The sequence below is a fragment of the Leptodactylus fuscus genome, chromosome 6, assembly GCF_031893055.1.
Source record: "Leptodactylus fuscus isolate aLepFus1 chromosome 6, aLepFus1.hap2, whole genome shotgun sequence".
Classification (NCBI taxonomy): Eukaryota; Metazoa; Chordata; class Amphibia; order Anura; family Leptodactylidae; genus Leptodactylus; species Leptodactylus fuscus.
This window is the reverse complement of record NC_134270.1, coordinates 99,758,201-99,776,962: the sequence shown is the minus strand read 5'-3', so window position 1 is coordinate 99,776,962 and position 18,762 is coordinate 99,758,201. Positions and strand designations below refer to the sequence as shown.

General features: G+C 43.0%; 2 protein-coding genes across 2 annotated transcripts in view; one reads left to right on the top strand and one right to left on the bottom strand.

Moving 5' to 3' along the window:
* Nucleotides 1-18,762, bottom strand: part of RTF2 (replication termination factor 2) — a 28,938-nt gene that overhangs the window by 2,375 nt on the left and 7,801 nt on the right. The window contains exons 5-8 of the mRNA XM_075276876.1: nt 17,086-17,164; nt 3,205-3,318; nt 2,968-3,025; nt 1,786-1,872 (exon numbers count right to left, since the gene is read on the bottom strand). Of these exons, the coding sequence (XP_075132977.1) occupies nt 1,786-1,872; nt 2,968-3,025; nt 3,205-3,318; nt 17,086-17,164 (338 nt within the window). The remainder of the gene's footprint in view (nt 1-1,785; nt 1,873-2,967; nt 3,026-3,204; nt 3,319-17,085; nt 17,165-18,762) is intronic.
* Nucleotides 8,359-15,185, top strand: LOC142208403 (putative beta-1,3-galactosyl-O-glycosyl-glycoprotein beta-1,6-N-acetylglucosaminyltransferase 7). The gene is made up of 3 exons (XM_075276884.1): nt 8,359-9,376; nt 10,539-10,634; nt 14,747-15,185. The coding sequence occupies exons 1-3, from the start codon at nt 8,410-8,412 to the stop codon at nt 14,965-14,967; spliced, it is 1,284 nt and encodes a 427-aa protein (XP_075132985.1). The 5' UTR covers nt 8,359-8,409; the 3' UTR covers nt 14,968-15,185.

The window sequence follows — 18,762 nt, the reverse complement described above, 5'->3', positions numbered from 1 at the left end:
TCACCGATCTTTACATTAAAAATGAATTGATAGGGCTGCAAAAGCAGACACATATAGGACAAGTATAGGACACATATAGGACATGTTCCATAAGTTGCAGCTCTTCAATTTGGCCGGGACACACAGCCGCAAAAGCGACGGGATCTATGTGTACGGGCCCACTGAAAATGTCATAGTCCATAATTTTATTTACCATTGCAGATAAAAAGTCTGGTCATGTGTATTACGGTTTAGTAACTCCATGTGCCTCAGGTTAATAGCAGTTAACTCCATCATGCCCCTCACATTAATCCACTGTGTGCCTCACATAAGGGCTACTGGTATGTCAGAGACATGGAGGTAATGATTAATACATTAAACATTATTAAAGGGGTTCTATCAGCAAAATCATGCTGCTAGAGCCCCACATATGCGTGAATAGCCTTTAAAAAGGCTATTCAGGCACCGTAAATGTTATATTAAACTAACTCCCCCCCCTCCCCCCCGTTTTAAAATGAAACCCTAAAAAAGAATGTGATCTACTTACACATTGTGCACGCTGGGCGGGCATTCAGGGTGCGCCGTCTTCTTCATTCACGCCTCTTCTTCCTCCGACGTCTTCTGGTCCCGTCCTCCTCCGGCGCTCGCGGACTGACACTGATAAAAAAAAAAAAAGGCCCGGGCGCCTGCGCAGTAGCCGTAGTAGAAGCCGCATGCTACTGCGCAAGCGCCCGGGCCATTTTTTTTATATCAGTGTCAGTTCACGAGTGCCGGAGGAGGATGGGACCAGAGGACATCGGAGGAAGAAGAGGCGTGGATGAAGAAGAAGACACACCCTGAATGCCCGCCCACCGTGCACAATCCGTAAGTAGATAACATTCTTTTTTAGGGTTTCATTTTAAAACGGGGGTGGGGGTGTGGGGGGTGTGTGTGTGTGTGTGTGTGTGTGGTGTAGTTTAATATAACATTTACGGTGCCTGAATAGCCTTTTTAAAGGCTATTCACGCATATGTGGGGCTCTAGCAGCATGATTTACAGCCCCTTTAAGACACTTTATTACTACCTCCATATGTCTCACATATTAGTAACCCTTATATGGGGCACACAGGGGTTAATGTGAGGGACATGATGGGGTTAAACTGCTGTAATGGAGTTCCTAAAACTAAATTAATAACCCCAAATGCCTGACATGAATAGGAATTGTAACCGCAGTATGTACCTGCGTTTTACTTTCACTTTGTTACACAGAGCTTCCTCTCCTCGATGCAGACACAGGAGCAGTGACCTGCCGCTTCCTGGGCTTTCATCTCTCTTGCTAGTGAAGGGGGGAGTGTCCTATATCATTACTGTAGCAACCACTAAAGGACACTCCCCCTTCACTTAATTTATGCAGGTCCTTGCAGCTCTGTGCTGCCTGACTTGAGTATAAGCCAGGGGGACTTTTTCAGCATAAAAACTGTGCTGAAAACGTCGGCTTATACTCAAGTATATACGGTACATTACATTTTATCATCTGTACAGTTGGGTTTTCCAGAAGCAGTCATAGTGAAACCACCGACTATAGAGCCTGGTGTAAAGATGACACTTCCCATAATACTAACTGAAATCGAAACAAGCCCTGCAGTGATGTCCAATAAATCATCTAGTCTGGTTAAGTATTGGATCAAACTTTTTACCCCACTAAGCAGGGGCCAGCAAGATTTCTGCTCTGACACACATATTTGCAAAAACTTATATATTTAATAGAATCTGAAAATATGAAAAGGTTAAAAAAAAACCCCATCAACTTGCTATTCTCAACCTTACCAGTGGATTCAGTGCTGGACACAAAACTGATTTTGTCCCTTGGGTTGGTTTTGCTTCCATTTGTTATTCCAGACGGTCCTGCAGTTACTGGAAAAAAACAACATAAGAACAGGATAACCCTTGAAGTGCTGCATTTAGCTAGCACAGCAGCTGAGGTATTTACACATATTGGTGCTAATGTCAGTAATGTTGTAACTGGCTGCAACCAACTTGCATTGAGGTTGTACTGATGTAACCTACATGAAGTAAATAGCTCATTGATCTCACTGTGACATTGGCCTTTGGCATTGGTAAAACTAAAAAGCAATAAATACAGTAGAAGTTCATTCATTTAGAAATGCTGATAATCTGGCAGTAAGTAATAGGAATATATCTCACAGTAATAATCCAATAATAGTTTGCTCTCCAATCATGGCATGCCACTCTTAATATCAGTATTTTGGGGATCTTAGGACCACCTAGATAGTGAGGACAGCAGTACATCTGATGCTCTGGACCAGGGGTACTCAATAACTTTTAGTAAAGGTCCATTGCCTGGGGTCCAACATTAGGTAAAGGTCCAAGCAGAACAGCAGTTGAACATGTCCAGTATTTTTCAGGCAAAAAGATACATTTGGCTTCAAGACACACAAGAAAAATTAGGAAAAAATATTTTCCAATGTGGCATTATACAGTGGGTGGGGGGCACTAAGGAGCATTATATGATTGGGTGGCATTAGAAAGCATCATACTGTGGGTGGAGCATTAAGGCGGATTATTTATACTGTGGAGGGGCACTAATGGGACATTACTGTCCCCACACAGTATAATGTCACATTATTGTGCCTCCTTAGTATGTTCCTTAGTAACTCCCCCACACAAACACAGTATAATTTCCCATTTGTACCCCCACACATAATTAACATTATTAGCGGGCAGGAGAAACCTTAATCCCCAAACCTTGATCTTTGCGGCAGCTCGGATTGTTAATCATCCCTGTTGTCTGCACAATACATGATTACCAGTTTGTGATGCTACCAGTGCTAGGGTTAAGGGCTTGGAGACAGCAGGCAGGAGATGAAGGTCCCCCCCATCATAATGAATGTACCAGGACAAAAGGGATCCGGACAGTTGTCCGCCAGTTGAATACCCTTTGTTTAGAATTTCCCATTTTTAGAATTTTAGAAGTGGATACAGTCTTACCTTCCTCAGTGTGACTACTGGCAGTGACAATCTCAGCTGGTTTTGTCTTCTTGGATTTCTAGAAGCACAATGAATTTTAGCATTATAATATATTCAATTTCTGTTAGAAGAATTGCTTCTTTTACCAGTAGATGTGACATAGAGCAGGTCTCAGCAGGCCTTTTTTTTCATGACAACCCATCTATATCTGATTGTTGGGGGGCTAACGCCTCTCGTTAACTTTTTATTGCAGCTCACCTTCTCCATCTTTGCTCTCAGTCTTCTTTCTTCCATCTTCTTCCTCAGTTCTTCAACTTCAGCTTTGTCTCCATTCAACAGAATAACATCATCACCCTTGAAGTTTGCTCCACACTAGAGGTAAGAGGAAGAGATAGAGGAAATAAATCAATATTCACATTCTGTTGACAAAGCATAACTACTTCTGCAAAATGCTACATATCCAGACCTACTAAATTGAGAAGTTAGTCAGAGAAACTGGCTGGAGATTTATGGAGGGGCTAATTGTCAGACTCTATATTGACATGAATGGAGTAGACATTGAATATCCAAGTAAGTGACTAGTAGAGAGGCAATATAGGAAAGAGGTGGGTTAACTGTGCAGCAAGATGAGGATGGACTGAAGGCATGTATAGTGGCATGTGGTTGTGAGGGTTTTAATGTGTGTTCTAAAAGGAGATGGAGTAGGATGAGAGGGTATTCACTACCAGCACACTACAGGAAGGGTGAGGTGACTGCTAGTGCAGGTGGGTGTGTACTCAATTACATGTATAACGAGATGTACTATGAGATTATTTACACATGCAGATGAAGATACGTGCAGAAAAGCTACCACCGGCAGGCCCCTGATACCTTCTCTCTAGCCTGAGCATTACTCAGGTACAGAGAAAGCCATTCGTAGAAGGGATTGTGTTTTTCGGTGTTGGGATAGCACTTTACATAGATTGTTTTTATAAACGTCATGTGTAGAGATGAGCGAACACCAAAATGTTCGAGGTTCGAAATTCGATTCGAACAGCCACTCACTGTTCGAGTGTTCGAACGGGTTTCGAACCCCATTATAGTCTATGGGGAACATATACTCGTTAAGGGGGAAACCCAAATCTGTGTCTGGAGGGTCACCAAGTCCACTATGACACCCCAGGAAATGATACCAACACCCTGGAATGACACTGGGACAGCAGGGGAAGCATGTCTGGGGGCATAAAAGTCACTTTATTTCATGGAAATTCCTGTCAGCTTGCGATTTTCGCAAGCTAACTTTTCCCCATAGGAATGCATTGGCCAGTGCTGATTGGCCAGAGTACGGAATTCGACCAATCAGCGCTGGCTCTGCTGGAGGAGGCGGAGTCTAAGATCGCTCCACACCAGTCTCCATTCAGGTCCGACCTTAGACTCCGCCTCCACCGGCAGAGCCAGTGCTGATTGGCCGAAGGCTGGCCAATGCATTCCTATGGGAATGCAGAGACTTAGCAGTGCTGAGCCAGTTCTGCTCAACTACACCGTGTGCCGGTTAGCCCATCTGATATAGCAGAGCAGAGTGCGCACTCGGCTCTGCTGTATCAGATGGGCTGACCGGCACACTCGGCTCTGCTACATCAGATGTAGCAGAGCTGAGTGTGCCGGTCAGCCCATCTGATATAGCAGAGACGAGTGTGCACACTCGGCTCTGCTATATCAGATGGGCTGACCGGCACATCTGATGTAGCAGAGCCGAGTGTGGCTATAGGAATCCATAGGAATGCATTGGCCAGCGCTGATTGGCCAGAGTACGGAATTCGACCAATCAGCGCTGGCTCTGCTGGAGGAGGCGGAGTCTAAGATCGCTCCACACCAGTCTCCATTCAGGTCCGACCTTAGACTCCGCCTCCTCCGGCAGAGCCAGCGCTGATTGGCCGAAGGCTGGCCAATGCATTCCTATGGGAATGCAGAGACTTAGCAGTGCTGAGCCAGTTCTGCTCAACTACACCGTGTGCCGGTCAGCCCATCTGATATAGCAGAGCCGAGTGTGCACATCTGATGTAGCAGAGCCGAGTGTGCACACTTGGCTCTGCTACATCTGATGTGCCGGTCAGCCCATCTGATATAGCAGAGCCGAGTGTGCCGGTCAGCCCATCTGATATAGCAGAGCCGAGTGTGCCGGTCAGCCCATCTGATATAGTAGAGCCGAGTGTGCACATCAGATGTAGCAGAGCCGAGTGTGCCGGTCAGCCCATCTGATATAGTAGAGCCGAGTGTGCACATCTGATGTAGCAGAGCCGAGTGTGCACACTCGGCTCTGCTACATCAGATGTAGCAGAGCTGAGTGTGCCGGTCAGCTCATCTGATATAGCAGAGCCGAGTGTGCACACTCGGCTCTGCTACATCTGATGTAGCAGAGCCGAGTGTGCCGGTCAGCCCATCTGATATAGTAGAGCCGAGTGTGCACACTCGGCTCTGCTACATCAGATGTAGCAGAGCCGAGTGTGGATATAGGAATCCATAGGAATGCATTGGCCAGCGCTGATTGGCCAGAGTACGGAATTCGACCAATCAGCGCTGGCTCTGCTGGAGGAGGCGGAGTCTAAGATCGCTCCACACCAGTCTCCATTCAGGTCCGACCTTAGACTCCGCCTCCTCCAGCAGAGCCAGCGCTGATTGGTCGAATTCCGTACTCTGGCCAATCAGCGCTGTCCAATGCATTCCTATGGGAAAGAGTTTATGTCACAAAAATCACAATTACACACCCGATAGAGCCCCAAAAAGTTATTTTTAATAACATTCCTACCTAAATAAAGGTTATCCCTAGCTATCCCTGCCTGTACAGCTATCCCTGTCTCTTAGTCACAAAGTTCACATTCTCATATGACCCGGATTTGAAATCCACTATTCGTCTAAAATGGAGGTCACCTGATTTCGGCAGCCAATGACTTTTTCCGATTTTTTTCGATGCCTCCGGTGTCGTAGTTCCTGTCCCACCTCCCCTGCGCTGTTATTGGTGCAAAAAAAGCGCCAGGGAAGGTGGGAGGGGAATCGAATTTTTTTGGAGTTTCCACGTGATGTTCGATTCTAATCGAACACATCGAACAGCCTGATATCCGATCGAACATGTGTTCGATAGAACACTGTTCGCTCATCTCTAGTCATGTGGTCTAGGAGTTACATCCTTACTAGCAGACATAAAGTTGGTCCTGTGATGTATCCTTTCTGTAATTTATTTAACTTTTTTATATATAGTTTTGTTGTTTATTTAGAGAAGATTTAGTTTATTCACTATAATAACTCTCCCCTAACCCAAGTCTTGTATGATGTGCTGCACAAGCAGTAAGCGGGACTCGTCCAGATTTCACATTTATGACGCTGGTCAGTTTTGCATAAGTAAAATACTCTGTATGCAAACTTTTTTTTTTTTTTTTTTAAAGCTATATCCATTTCCTGAAAACCTGGACCGCAAAGCAGATGCATATCAAAGGCACAGAGGACAAGGCTGAAAGAGCAGAAAGAACAGGAAACACATACGGGGTGAGAGAATGACATCAAACCACTACCATGTAGCCACAAATGAATTTAACATGCAAACAAAAAAAAAATCCATATTTCCCATACGCATAAAGCTTTCAACTATTCTAATCTGTCAATTTTGAGCTACGTATACCTCCTATGGGGCAAAAACCAATAGTGCCAACCATTACCAACCATGCTTGGTATAGAAAATTGTTTTGTTGAGTGGTTACATGCCTCTTGCTCCTTCTCTCCTAAAGCTATAGTAACATAGTTTGGTTGGAAAACATCAAGTGTCTGCCTTTACTGTAATACTGGCTGCAAGATGAATCAAGAGCTCATAGGGTAAGTACATTTACATCTATAACAGAAGCAAAGACGTAAGGTGAACCTCAGCTGTAAGTGTTGTACATGAGGGTGAGGAGAGTCACTTCAAATGGCTAGATCTCAGGCATTATAAAAGGGGGAAAGTTGCAATATATAAATCACACAGGTAGAACTGCATTCTCAGTATCATATGAAGGATGAGACTGCAGTGGAGTTCTAGATGTGTGACCATGGTTGTCAGCCATTTATGAATGTGGGAGTTGGAGCAAGAGTCTGAGTCATTCTGTGAAAAATCAGAAGAGTATGAGGTGTGAATACTGACTCCACAGCCCTATGGAACTACTGACTACTAGAATACAGATTTACATGCAGGATATTGCTTGTTAAAGTGAAGCAGCTTCTATAGAATAATGACACTGTGTGCACAGGGCACACACAGCCATCACTGCTTTCATTACCCTTAACAAAACCCAAAAGGACGCCAAAGAGTGGTCCCAGGGGCCCTAAGGAGCAGTCAGATAGGATACAAAGCTTGCTTGGAAACGCAAGCTCTGCTCCTATTACCTGACACTGCAACAACAATACCACATCTGATGAGAGCGGTCTACAGCACAGAAGCTTCTGGATGGGACGTGAAGAAAGCTTAGCAGGTAAGTGCATAATCTGAATGATGAGGAGGACAGCAGCAGTCCAGGTGTTATATCAAGGGAGGAAGTGAGATAGCCAATTTAAAATTTAAAAAAAAAATCTATTTATCATCTATCTATTTCTATATACACACACATATACAAACAAACAGCAATGAAACCCTTTGGAATTACTAGTTTACTATTAAAACGTGATCTGAATGTAGTCTCCATAACACTTATAAAATTTTCCAGCCACTCATGTGTGCCTCTATGTCTTTTGTTGAGCTTATTGAGTAAACATTCACACTATAGGGCAAGATAATCCTTGAATTTAATAACCTATTGGTCCGCCTGTAGTTACCTCCACAAAAAGTTTTCTGTAGCTGCAAGATTTGCACAATGTTGAGGAAAATTCCCCATAAAAATGTTCTCTCTGTGAATCTTTGTGTGTGCACGGCTTGCTACAGGTCATGCTGCAGCATTTCAGTAGGGTTAGGCTGATCACAGATTCAGGCTCTGCAACTACAACACATGCTCAGCTTCTGGGCAGGCACCATTTTTAAGTATCCAGTATATATTAAATTTCAGTTTTAGATCAGTGGGGGTCTGATTTTTGAGGTCCCAGCAGATCAGCTGTTTCCCTGGGCGCACACATGCTCACTTGCCATGTTTTTGATGGTGGCAGTTGTGGGCACTGAAACGTTATGTCACTGTGACTTGACTCGGACACTGCTGCAGTACCTGTAACCACCGCTATCAAGCATATGGTACATGAGCTTGTATAGTATTGCCAGAGATGCATGCCCAGAAAACCTAGAATTTAGTCAATCTAATATTGATGGCCTGTCTTGCATCCAAAAGATAGGCCATCATTTTTGACATTGTGGATAGCAACCCCTTTAATGTATTTATTTATTGGTTTTTTGTTTTGTTTTTTTTGTTTTTTTAAACACAGAATCACAAAAGTAAAAACTCAATAATGCTCAAGACAAGATCATAACAGCAGAAAATGAGCCTCCTCGGATGCACAAAGTCAGGGTTCATGTTATGTGTCGGCCTGTCTATCATCCTTTTGGCAATTAACAACATGAACCAACTTGACAACAGTCTCAATGTTGAAGAGGAGATTAAGGAATGTGGCTTCTATCCTGGAGAACTGTGCAAAGCCTTATTTGAGGGGAAGCCTGCCGCCCTGGTGGTAGGAAATATATGTCAAGAAGCCCTACCTCCATCCAGAGAACAAGGAGCAGTTATCCTGCAGTCAAACTGCTCAACCCTGATAAGTGACCTGCACTTTATAACAAAACCGCTATCACAGGAGGAGGTAGAATACCCCTTGGCATATATCATGACCATACACAAACAGCTGGACATGTTCATCAAGTTGATTTCTGCCATTTACACCCCACATAATGTGTATTGCATTCACATTGACCAAAAGTCTTCCAAGACGTATAGTCAAGCAGTACAGAGGCTTACTAGCTGCTTTCAGAACGTGTTTATAGCATCCCAGCAAGAGACCGTGGTCTATGCAGGGTTTTCACGTCTACGTGCAGATATCAACTGCATGGAGGACCTTGTCCTCTCTGACATTCCATGGAAACACGTCGTGAACTTATGTGGCCAAGACTTCCCTATCAAAACCAACAGGGAGATCGTACAGTATCTTAAGGGCAAATGGAACGGGAGAAACCTAACACCAGGTGTGATCCAACCTCCTCACATGAAATACCGGACACAAGTCAGTTATAAGGAGTTTGTCCATATGGGGAAGTCCTACGTCTATCCCACAAAAGAGGAGAAAGCAAGTCCCCCACATAACATAACATTGTACTTTGGGACTGCCTACTATGCCCTGACAAGGAACTTTGTAGAGTTTGTGCTGACTGATCAAAGGGCGAAGGATCTTCTGGAGTGGTCAAAGGACACCTATAGTCCAGATGAGCATTACTGGGTCACCCTCAATAGAATAAAAGGTGAGAGATCTTCAGACGAAACCTAATTCAGTTTCCTTACCCATCCCCAAAACCCTCTATTACTGGGATCAATTGCTGTCAATGTACTATATGGATTAGCCATTTATGAATAAGTCTTGATTGAGAAAAGATTATAAACTTTTAATAGAATATCTCCATCCGTGCATTCACATTCTGACTGGTGCAAGAAGCTGAAGTTCTGCCCAACTACTAGACCAGTAATGGCAGGAACGCTACTGTAGCAGCCAGAGAGTTTGTAGGACTCGATTATGCCCCAAATCAAAATCACAATTAAAGTTTTTACTATAATTACAATTAAGGAACGATTATTTTAGAACACTCCCCTTTTTGCATATCACACCATGCTACTGAATTTTGGTTTCGGTTGTTCATGTTTCAGAAATCCTAATTGAATTGAGTACAGTTAGTCACACTGCCCTTTTGGATAAAAAAAAAAAATGCTCATTTAAAAAAAATCTTACAAGAATTTTACATGGTGAACTTTTTGCCGATTAGCTTCATTCACTGTGTGGCCACCTACTGCGATGTCCGTGGTGATCCAAGTGATACAGTCCAGAGTCAGATACATTATCAATGGCACAGACATTCTAATATACTGTATATAATGGTGTACTTGGATATACTTGGTTGCTATGTAATAAGCCCCTAGAAGGGTAAAGAGGTTGTTCCATTACAGGCACTTATCCCCTATCAGACTTCTTTGTCTACCAGTTTCAATTAAAAGGAAAGGACAACCAACAGACTATTCTAGAAAGTGGGGGTCCATTGGGCTGTTTGTGGCTGCTGTTATAGCGTTCCGTTTGTCCATTGTTCTGGTCCTCTGACAGACCAAAAACAACAGACAACCCAAAGCTAATGTGAACCTACCTTAAAATGTATCAGTCTAGACCCCAGGCTGTTTAGCTAAGACTAGTTTCACACTACTGTCATTTCATATACAATCCCTGACAGCAAGCCAAGAGTTTGACAGTCCTGTAGTAAAGAAAAAAATGCAAAGCAGGATGGGAGCTGGAAAACCTCTGAACATCTCACTATAATATCCAAGTACCCAAGAGAAGCGAAATGCTGCTGGTCCACAGCTAAAGCATTAACAGTCACTAGTCCACCATTATAACCTTTACATGTACACCGTTTTTCACAGATTTTCCTGGATCAACACCTGACGCTGGCTGGGAGGGGAACATCCGAGCTGTAAAATGGAGGGATCAGGAGGGCACCTCACACTCTGGCTGCAGCGGTAACCTTTACACTCTATATCTGCCTTTATAATTCTTTTTTTTATTTTTTTTATTTTGTAGATTGTGAGCACCACATAGAGCTCACAATGTACATTTTTCCCTATCAGTATGTCTTTTGTAGAATGGGATGGAAATCCATGCAAACACGGGGAGAACATACAAACTCCTTGCAGATGGTTTTCTGCCCTTGGCGGGATTTGAACACCAGGACTCCAGCGCTGCAAGGCTGCAGTGCTAACCACTGAGCCACTGTGTGGCCCATCTGCCTTTATAATTCTATGGGGTATAAAGTAAAATTTGGTATCTCGACTGAGCTAAACTATCACAGAATGCTTCTGGCCAGAGGTTTCTAAATGTTTGATGCCACTATTGTGCAATTCCAGTTATATTCTGATACATTGTTCCCATACTCTCTGAAGGTGGGCCCACAAGAATTTTACTGGGGACCCCCCGCTCCTTCCCCCATCATACTTGGCCGCATTTAAAAAAAATAAGTGTCCCTACCTGTATCATGTCTCTTATTCTGCCATCACACAGTATAATGGTACACAGTGGCCCCACACAGTATAGCTTTGCAGTTGTTAGAACTTTTCATTAGTAGAGCTGGGCGAACTCCACGAGATTCACTTCGACAAATATTTGTATAGGGGAGGCAAATAAAATAAACTCTTATACTCACTTTGTCTCACTTCTCCTGGGCATCCTTGGAGTGTCCGTTAGTCATCTCGCGTCTTCTTTAAGGCTCTTGTGATGTCATGCGCACATGGGCTCACAGACTTCAGCAGTAACAAGGGGCGGGCTGACACCATGACGCAATGATCCTGTGTTATGACATTAGCTTGCCCCATATGATCCCAGAGGACTTGATGTCCCAAGAGGCCTGAAAAGGCCCGAAGACAACGCTGGGACTTCACCGCAAGCCCAGGAGAGGCAAGAATAAATGTTTGGTTTTCTTTACTCTCCTCCACCTGGCCCACCACTGAAGCCTGTGTATTTCTCTGCTACCAATATAGCAGTTGATCTTTATTAGCCACCTGCAGGACTGCACAGCCTAATTACTACAGTTGGCTCGCGAATCCCCTAAACACCCCCACCCCAATCTTCACATGATCCCCCAGAGGATCATGGCCCACAAGTTTGGGAAACACAGCTCTAATAGATGTGAATGGGGAAAACTGAAAGTCACAAGCACATTGGAATTCTTATGACAGCAATGGTACAGGTGTCTTACAAATGTAAGCTGTCCAGTCGATATGGGACACTAATCCACCCAGAGGCCTTATATAGACTTGTAGCAAAGTCATCCATGCCCAAATTAAAGAAAACAAACCTTTACACTTAGCTAGATGAGTCAGATGAATCGTATTGGGCTCATCTCTGGGGCTTCCAGCGTCACAGTTCTGTTATTATTTGTTTAATATAATTATTATTTTTTGTTTAAATGAATACAGAAAAGTATATACACATCTTTACAGATTAATTACAAGTCAAATAAAGCAAAGATGTATCCATATATGTACACATGTTGGTTTACAGTACGGAGACAGAGAGACAAAAAAAAAGTCAATAACATCTCTAAAGGGGCGTTCACACTACCGTCTGTGTCCGACAGGTAGTGTCCGCTCAAAATCTGGCACGGACATTAGGAGCAGACACCAGCTTTGTCCGTGACACCTGTCATTTATTTAAATGGGCATCGGGTGCGTTCATTTGCACTCCGTGCCCGTCCTTCACTGTCCGCATGTAAAGATGTCCGACTTCTCAAGCAGACAGAAAAACCCGACATGTAGGGTCGGACACCGACGGTAGTGTGAACGCCCCCTAACTCTCTATATTCCTGGTATGATGGTCTATGACGTGTGCACTGGTTGATACCTCACTGAGTCCTAAAGAGCAATCACCCATAAGGTTTCCAGGGAATCTCGCAGGTCTTCAAGTATGTACCAAGATGTACATCTGGAGGAAAGCATTAGGAATCTGAGTTCAATAGTAGTGAGGCGTGTACATATAAAAGATACCCAGATATAGTCACTGGTCCTTCTTAGGTAAGGCACAGTTCAGACAAAGAGTTGATCAGTTTGGCATATTTGGATGTGGAAGAAAGTGGAATGCATATATTGCAGAGTGTCAGGACTTATTAACTTTCCATATTATTAATAGCTTCCTTATGGGATTTGCACAATCTGTGTTGGTAAAAGCTCTTTAATAATACTGTGACAAGTGAGTTGGAGGTATTCCATATCTGTCTTGTAATTCCTGAATGGTTAACAATCTCCTATCCCCAGAGTGAAGTAAGTGCACAGATGTTGTGACCCCGCCTGTAGCCAACTGAGGAACAATTTATAAGAAGGGCCCTGTGAGAAGCCCAGATGTCCGCACAAAAGGGCATATATTTGAAAATAGGTGTACTCCCCCAGCTTGAAGGCGATTCGGGACACTAAACTATGTGATTGGTTTAGTGTTCAAAGTCACCCAAATAGGTTCTCCCTTTAAAGGGTTTTCCCACAAACAATCATATTTAAATTTCTAGTTTAAATAGTAATTACAATGTTAAAGAGTTTTAAAGATTTCCTCTAACCTTAGTGGTAAGAGTCTTTATCGACTACCAATGGATTTGACTATGAACGTAAGAACTTTCTATAGTCTGGGACAGTAAAACCAACCGTGATTTTCTTATTGTTGCCACGTTATCTTCACACATGTAGTGTTCCTGCCTGGTAACCCATCCACAATCCATCATGGCTGGTTTTCTGACAAGTACCAGACAGAAAGTATCTGCAGTCATAATTGTAAATCCTTATGAGGGGGCATTCACACTATGTATACTGAAGCTTATTCTGAACATAAAACACGTTCAGAATAAGCGGCGTATAAAGCAGCTCCATTCACTTCTATGGGAGCCAGCATACGAGCGCTCCCCATAGAAATGAATGGGCTGCTTCTTTCACTGCGAGCAGTCCCATTGAAGTGAATGGGAAGTGCCGGCGTGTACAGCTCGGCATGAGCAGAGCTTGCCGTATACGCCGGCACTTCCGATTCACTTCAATGGGACTGCTCGCAGTGACAGAAGCAGCCCATTCATTTCTATGGGGAGCGCTCGCATGCCGGCAAGCAGCAAAACTAGATTTACAAAAATGGTTAAATCTTGTCTACAAAATGTAAATATAGTTACATTATCAGAAACAACCCCCTTTAAGGTAATAGCTTGGAAGTACTGACACAGTGTGCAATGCCTGATACAGACCTCCAGAGAGACAATCCCTGTGTCACTCCACACCAAGCTAAAACAGTAGGACGTTTCCTTCTCCAATGTAATACATGGACGACATAACCTTAGGCTAGCCATACACATGAGAACGCTCATTCACCTGCTTTACACTCTCCACTTCTCCATAAACACACATGCATGCCAAATATACATATATTCTGAAAAGTACAAGGGGAAAAAAAACACTGCCAGACACCTCTGGTGGCTGTTTCATCTCCCCAAGAACAAAGGATTGGGCATATTGAATTTCAACTGCCTATCCTTACCTTCCCTGACATGTGCTGAATCGGGAGGCCTCCCAAGCACATTAGCTGGTTAACCATTTCTACCAAAATCAGTGGTTTTGGCTGACCTACCTGTAATATGTATGATCAGCTTTAGACAAGACATTTTGAAAATGTACCAAAATAGTCACACGCTGGTTGGTTTATTTTTGACCAACTATCCAAGCACTTTGTTGCATTTTAAGCCATGCAAATTCCTTCAAGGCCATGCCCTATTATCCATCATGGAACGCAATAAACATGGCTCAACGCAAATGCATAGATTTTTTGACACAAATTGTCACATATTGACGCATTTAGCAAGTTCTGTGCCACTCCATGTCATGTGCATCAAATGGCACAAAAACTGACAGAATGCCTTACTATGGATTGAATAGTAACTGTCAAGCTTAGTAGTCCTAAGGGGCACATCATACACCACCTAAGTGTTAGTCATTCTGATGAGAAGAATAACGCTACGTGTAGTGCAATATGGGCTCTACAACTGAAGTTACTTAGCTGGTAAATTGTTGAAGATTCTCCTATTAAAAGACTAAATTCTGTCCCGTTTCTCTCTCAGGGCATTATGTCCGGGACATTTGCGTGTACGGCCTTGGAGATTTGCGCTGGTTGATTGAGTCTCCACATTTATTCGCAAACAAGTTTGACCCAAGTCTCTACAGCCTGGTCACCGACTGCCTGGAAAGACATTATAGACTCCGGGTCCTGCAGGGAGCAGAGGTCCCAGTGGAGCAGAGTTGGTATTTCCAAGATGAGTATTCATCAAAAACCTATCGGTGATGGGAAGCAGCGCACCCTCAGTTGAAATACAATATGTCATATGAATACATGCAGAACAGCATGCAAATCTACTGCAGAACGTCCATTTGCATGGGAGACTATGGAGGATGTAACCTGATTAACCCTGGTAATTGAAGACACACAATGGGCAAACATTACATGGAGTTATCAAATGGAGCATGGATGGGTCTGCCATAGCAAAATGGAGGCAGGTAACACAACAGACAACAGAACTCTTATCCTATCCAGTGCCCGGAGAACCGGACAGTAAACCCAGACTCAAAATTGTAGATGAGCTATGCTCAGTTACTGACTTAAGCAAGCGCCCTTAGGTCTAGGAGTCCGGCCTCAGTGAACCAGTTTACAGATTCTTTCTGGTATTTGTTTTTTTTAAATTCTTTTATTTCCATTTTTATTTTCTGTATTGTACTGTTTTACCTGTATTTGTTTGGCACTCCTCTGATGTGTACTCTGTATATGTTAGTGGCAAGTACAAACCCACTCGGGTTAATAAATATTTAAAATTTCTAAAGTTTGCTTCATATTATCCTATAAACTCTACCTTTACGGGGCGTGAGTGGGAGGTAAGAAGGGTGATCACAGATGTGCCAAGCGGCTTGGCAAAGTGAGATCCTTCACACTCGCCCATCTTCTCATACTTCCCTAATCTGACGTGTTCAGGTGCCACATAGTCACCACCTAGGAGGACCTCGCACATGTGAGTGGGGTTACCAGCATTCTGGCCATCAATGCGGCAAGTGGGGACTGGGTGACTGGCAAGGTGCTCCGTTGCAGAGTGCTGTACTGGCAGAAGGTTGCAACTGGTGTGGTGTACACAATGAAGACCACCCCCCACCGCACCCCACCCCCGCACGCGAAAGAAAATAAAAAATAAAAACTACGTAAGACAGAAAGACATGAATCGGGTCTTGTCTGCCTCCTACATACACAAGGTTAAAACTGACCAAACACAGTCTGTGAGATGGTATACCCTCAAAGGCAGAGGCAGCAGCTTGTGATACTCATAATGTCAGCATGGATCTATACCCATGGTGTTGTGTCCCCCAGTGAAATAAGTGGAAAGAACACTTTACAGAATGCAAATTAAAGGGGTTGTCCAGGTATAATTTTTTTTTATAGCCCATTCTCAGGATAGGGCATAAATACCTGATCAATAAGGGGCTGACACCTGGCCCCCAGACCGATCATCTGTACTGTACCACTTTTAATGTATGTCCTACACAATACAGGGCTGGAAGCAGAAAGTGCAGCTCTGTAAAGTTGAATGGTCATGGTGTTGGCCCCCTATCAATCAGGATAGGTCATAGAAAATTAAGCCTGGACAACTATTTTAAAGCACACTCTGTGCAGACAGCGAATAAGCAGGGAATGTTTGCAGAATTGTGAATGCAGCTCTGGTGTATAACATAGGTTATAACTGAGGATCAGGACAGGATAAATATAGTATACAGTAACTACACTGTTTATGGAGATTAAATGGGAAGATTAGTATCAGTCAACACTACCTATATGGTCATTCTATTACTATGTGTCAAGTGTATTTTAATCATAACATTTACCCCCATTTATATATCTAATCGGCTTCAGTATAAAAGTTAATTGGGCATTAACAGGCGCCAGGCAGCATTCCAGTGCCATGTCCATGGCCCTTAAGGGCATCCATGTAATAATATAGCACAATCCTATAAGAGTGCCTCAGCTACTGGAATAGTGACAGCACAGAACAATGATGCCTCCATTGTCAGGGAGCAATCCCAGAAGAGAAGCCACTAATGATCTTACAGAACATAAATAAAGGATTAGTAACTAGAAACCTTAGTGATGGCCCCAGGGGGAAATCAAACCATTTACACAGCAGCTAAACCACTTTGTGTTACCATAATGATTGCACCTAAGTACGAAGTGATAGGAACAATACAGGAAGGATATACAAGCAGCACTGGACCAGTGAAACCACCACATTGTGCAGGAGGGATTGTCACTGCCTCCTAGATCAGAACATTCTCACCGGAAATACTCTGTGCTGCTGGAATTCCCAGTCACAAAAACTTTACAATAAGGCATTCCACATGTAAAGGGCTCTTTAAATATACCTACCTTATGACATATGTCCGTCTTGATCTCCTTTAGTGCTCTCTCAGAAAACACACAGCCGCACTGTCTCAGCACACAGAAACTGGGAAAAACAAAGGTATATTACAGGAGATAACATCACTTATAGTTTTTTTAGAATAATTGTTACAGTAATTACATGAAGTCATCATACACACACACATATATATGTATGTATATATATATATATATATATATATATATATATATATATATATATATACAGTCCTATGAAAAAGTTTGGGCACCCCTATTAATCTTAATCATTTTTAGTTCTAAATATTTTGGTGTTTATAACAGCCATTTCAGTTTGATATATCTAATAACTGATGGACACAGTAATATTTCAGGATTGAAATGAGGTTTATTGTACTAACAGAAAATGTGCAATATGCATTAAACCAAAATTTGACCGGTGCAAAAGTATGGGCACCTCAATAGAAAAGTGACATTAATATTTAGTAGATCCTCCTTTTGCAAAGATAACAGCCTCTAGTCGCTTCCTGTAGCTTTTAATCAGTTCCTGGATCCTGGATAAAGGTATTTTGGACAAACAATTCAAGTTCAGTTAAGTTAGATGGTCGCCGAGCATGGACAGCCCGCTTCAAATCATCCCACAGATGTTCAATGATATTCAGGTCTGGGGACTGGGATGGCCATTCCAGAACATTGTAATTGTTCCTCTGCATGAATGCCTGAGGATTTGGAGCGGTGTTTTGGATCATTGTCTTGCTGAAATATCCATCCCCGGCGTAACTTCAACTTCGTCACTGATTCTTGAACATTATTCTCAAGAATCTGCTGATACTGAGTGGAATCCATGCGACTCTCAACTTTAACAAGATTCCCGATGCCGGCATTGGCCACACAGCCCCAAAGCATGATGGAACCTCCACCAAATTTTACAGTGGGTAGCATGTGTTTTTCTTGGAATGCTGTTTCTTTTTGGACGCCATGCATAACGCCTTTTTTTATAACCAAACAACTCAATTTTTGTTTCCAAAATGAAGCTGCCTTGTCCAAATGTGCTTTCTCATACCTCAGGCAACTCTATTTGTGGCGTACGTGCAGAAACGGCTTCTTTCTCATCACTCTCCCATACAGCTTCTATTTGTGCAAAGTGCGCTGTATAGTTGACCGATGCACAGTGACACCATCTGCAGCAAGATGATGCTGCAGCTCTTTGGAGGTGGTCTGTGGATTGTCCTTGACTGTTCTCACCATTTTTCTTCTCTGCCTTTCTGATATTTTTCTTGGCCTGCCACTTCTGGGCTTAACAAGAACTGTCCCTGTGGTCTTCCATTTCCTTACTATGTTCCTCACAGTGGAAACTGACAGGTTAAATCTCTGAGAAAACTTTTTGTATCCTTCCCCTGAACAACTATGTTGAACAATCTTTGTTTTCAGATCATTTGAGAGTTGTTTTGAGTAGCCCATGATGCCACTCTTCAGAGGAGATTCAAATAGGAGATCAACTTGCAATTGGCCACCTTAAATACCTTTTCTTATGATTGGATACACCTGGCTATGAAGTTCAAAGCTCACTGAGGTTACAAAACCAATTTTGTGCTTCAGTAAGTCAGTAAAAAGTAGTTAGGGGAATTCAAATCAATAAAATGATAAGGGTGCCCATACTTTTGCACCGGTCAAATTTTGGTTTAA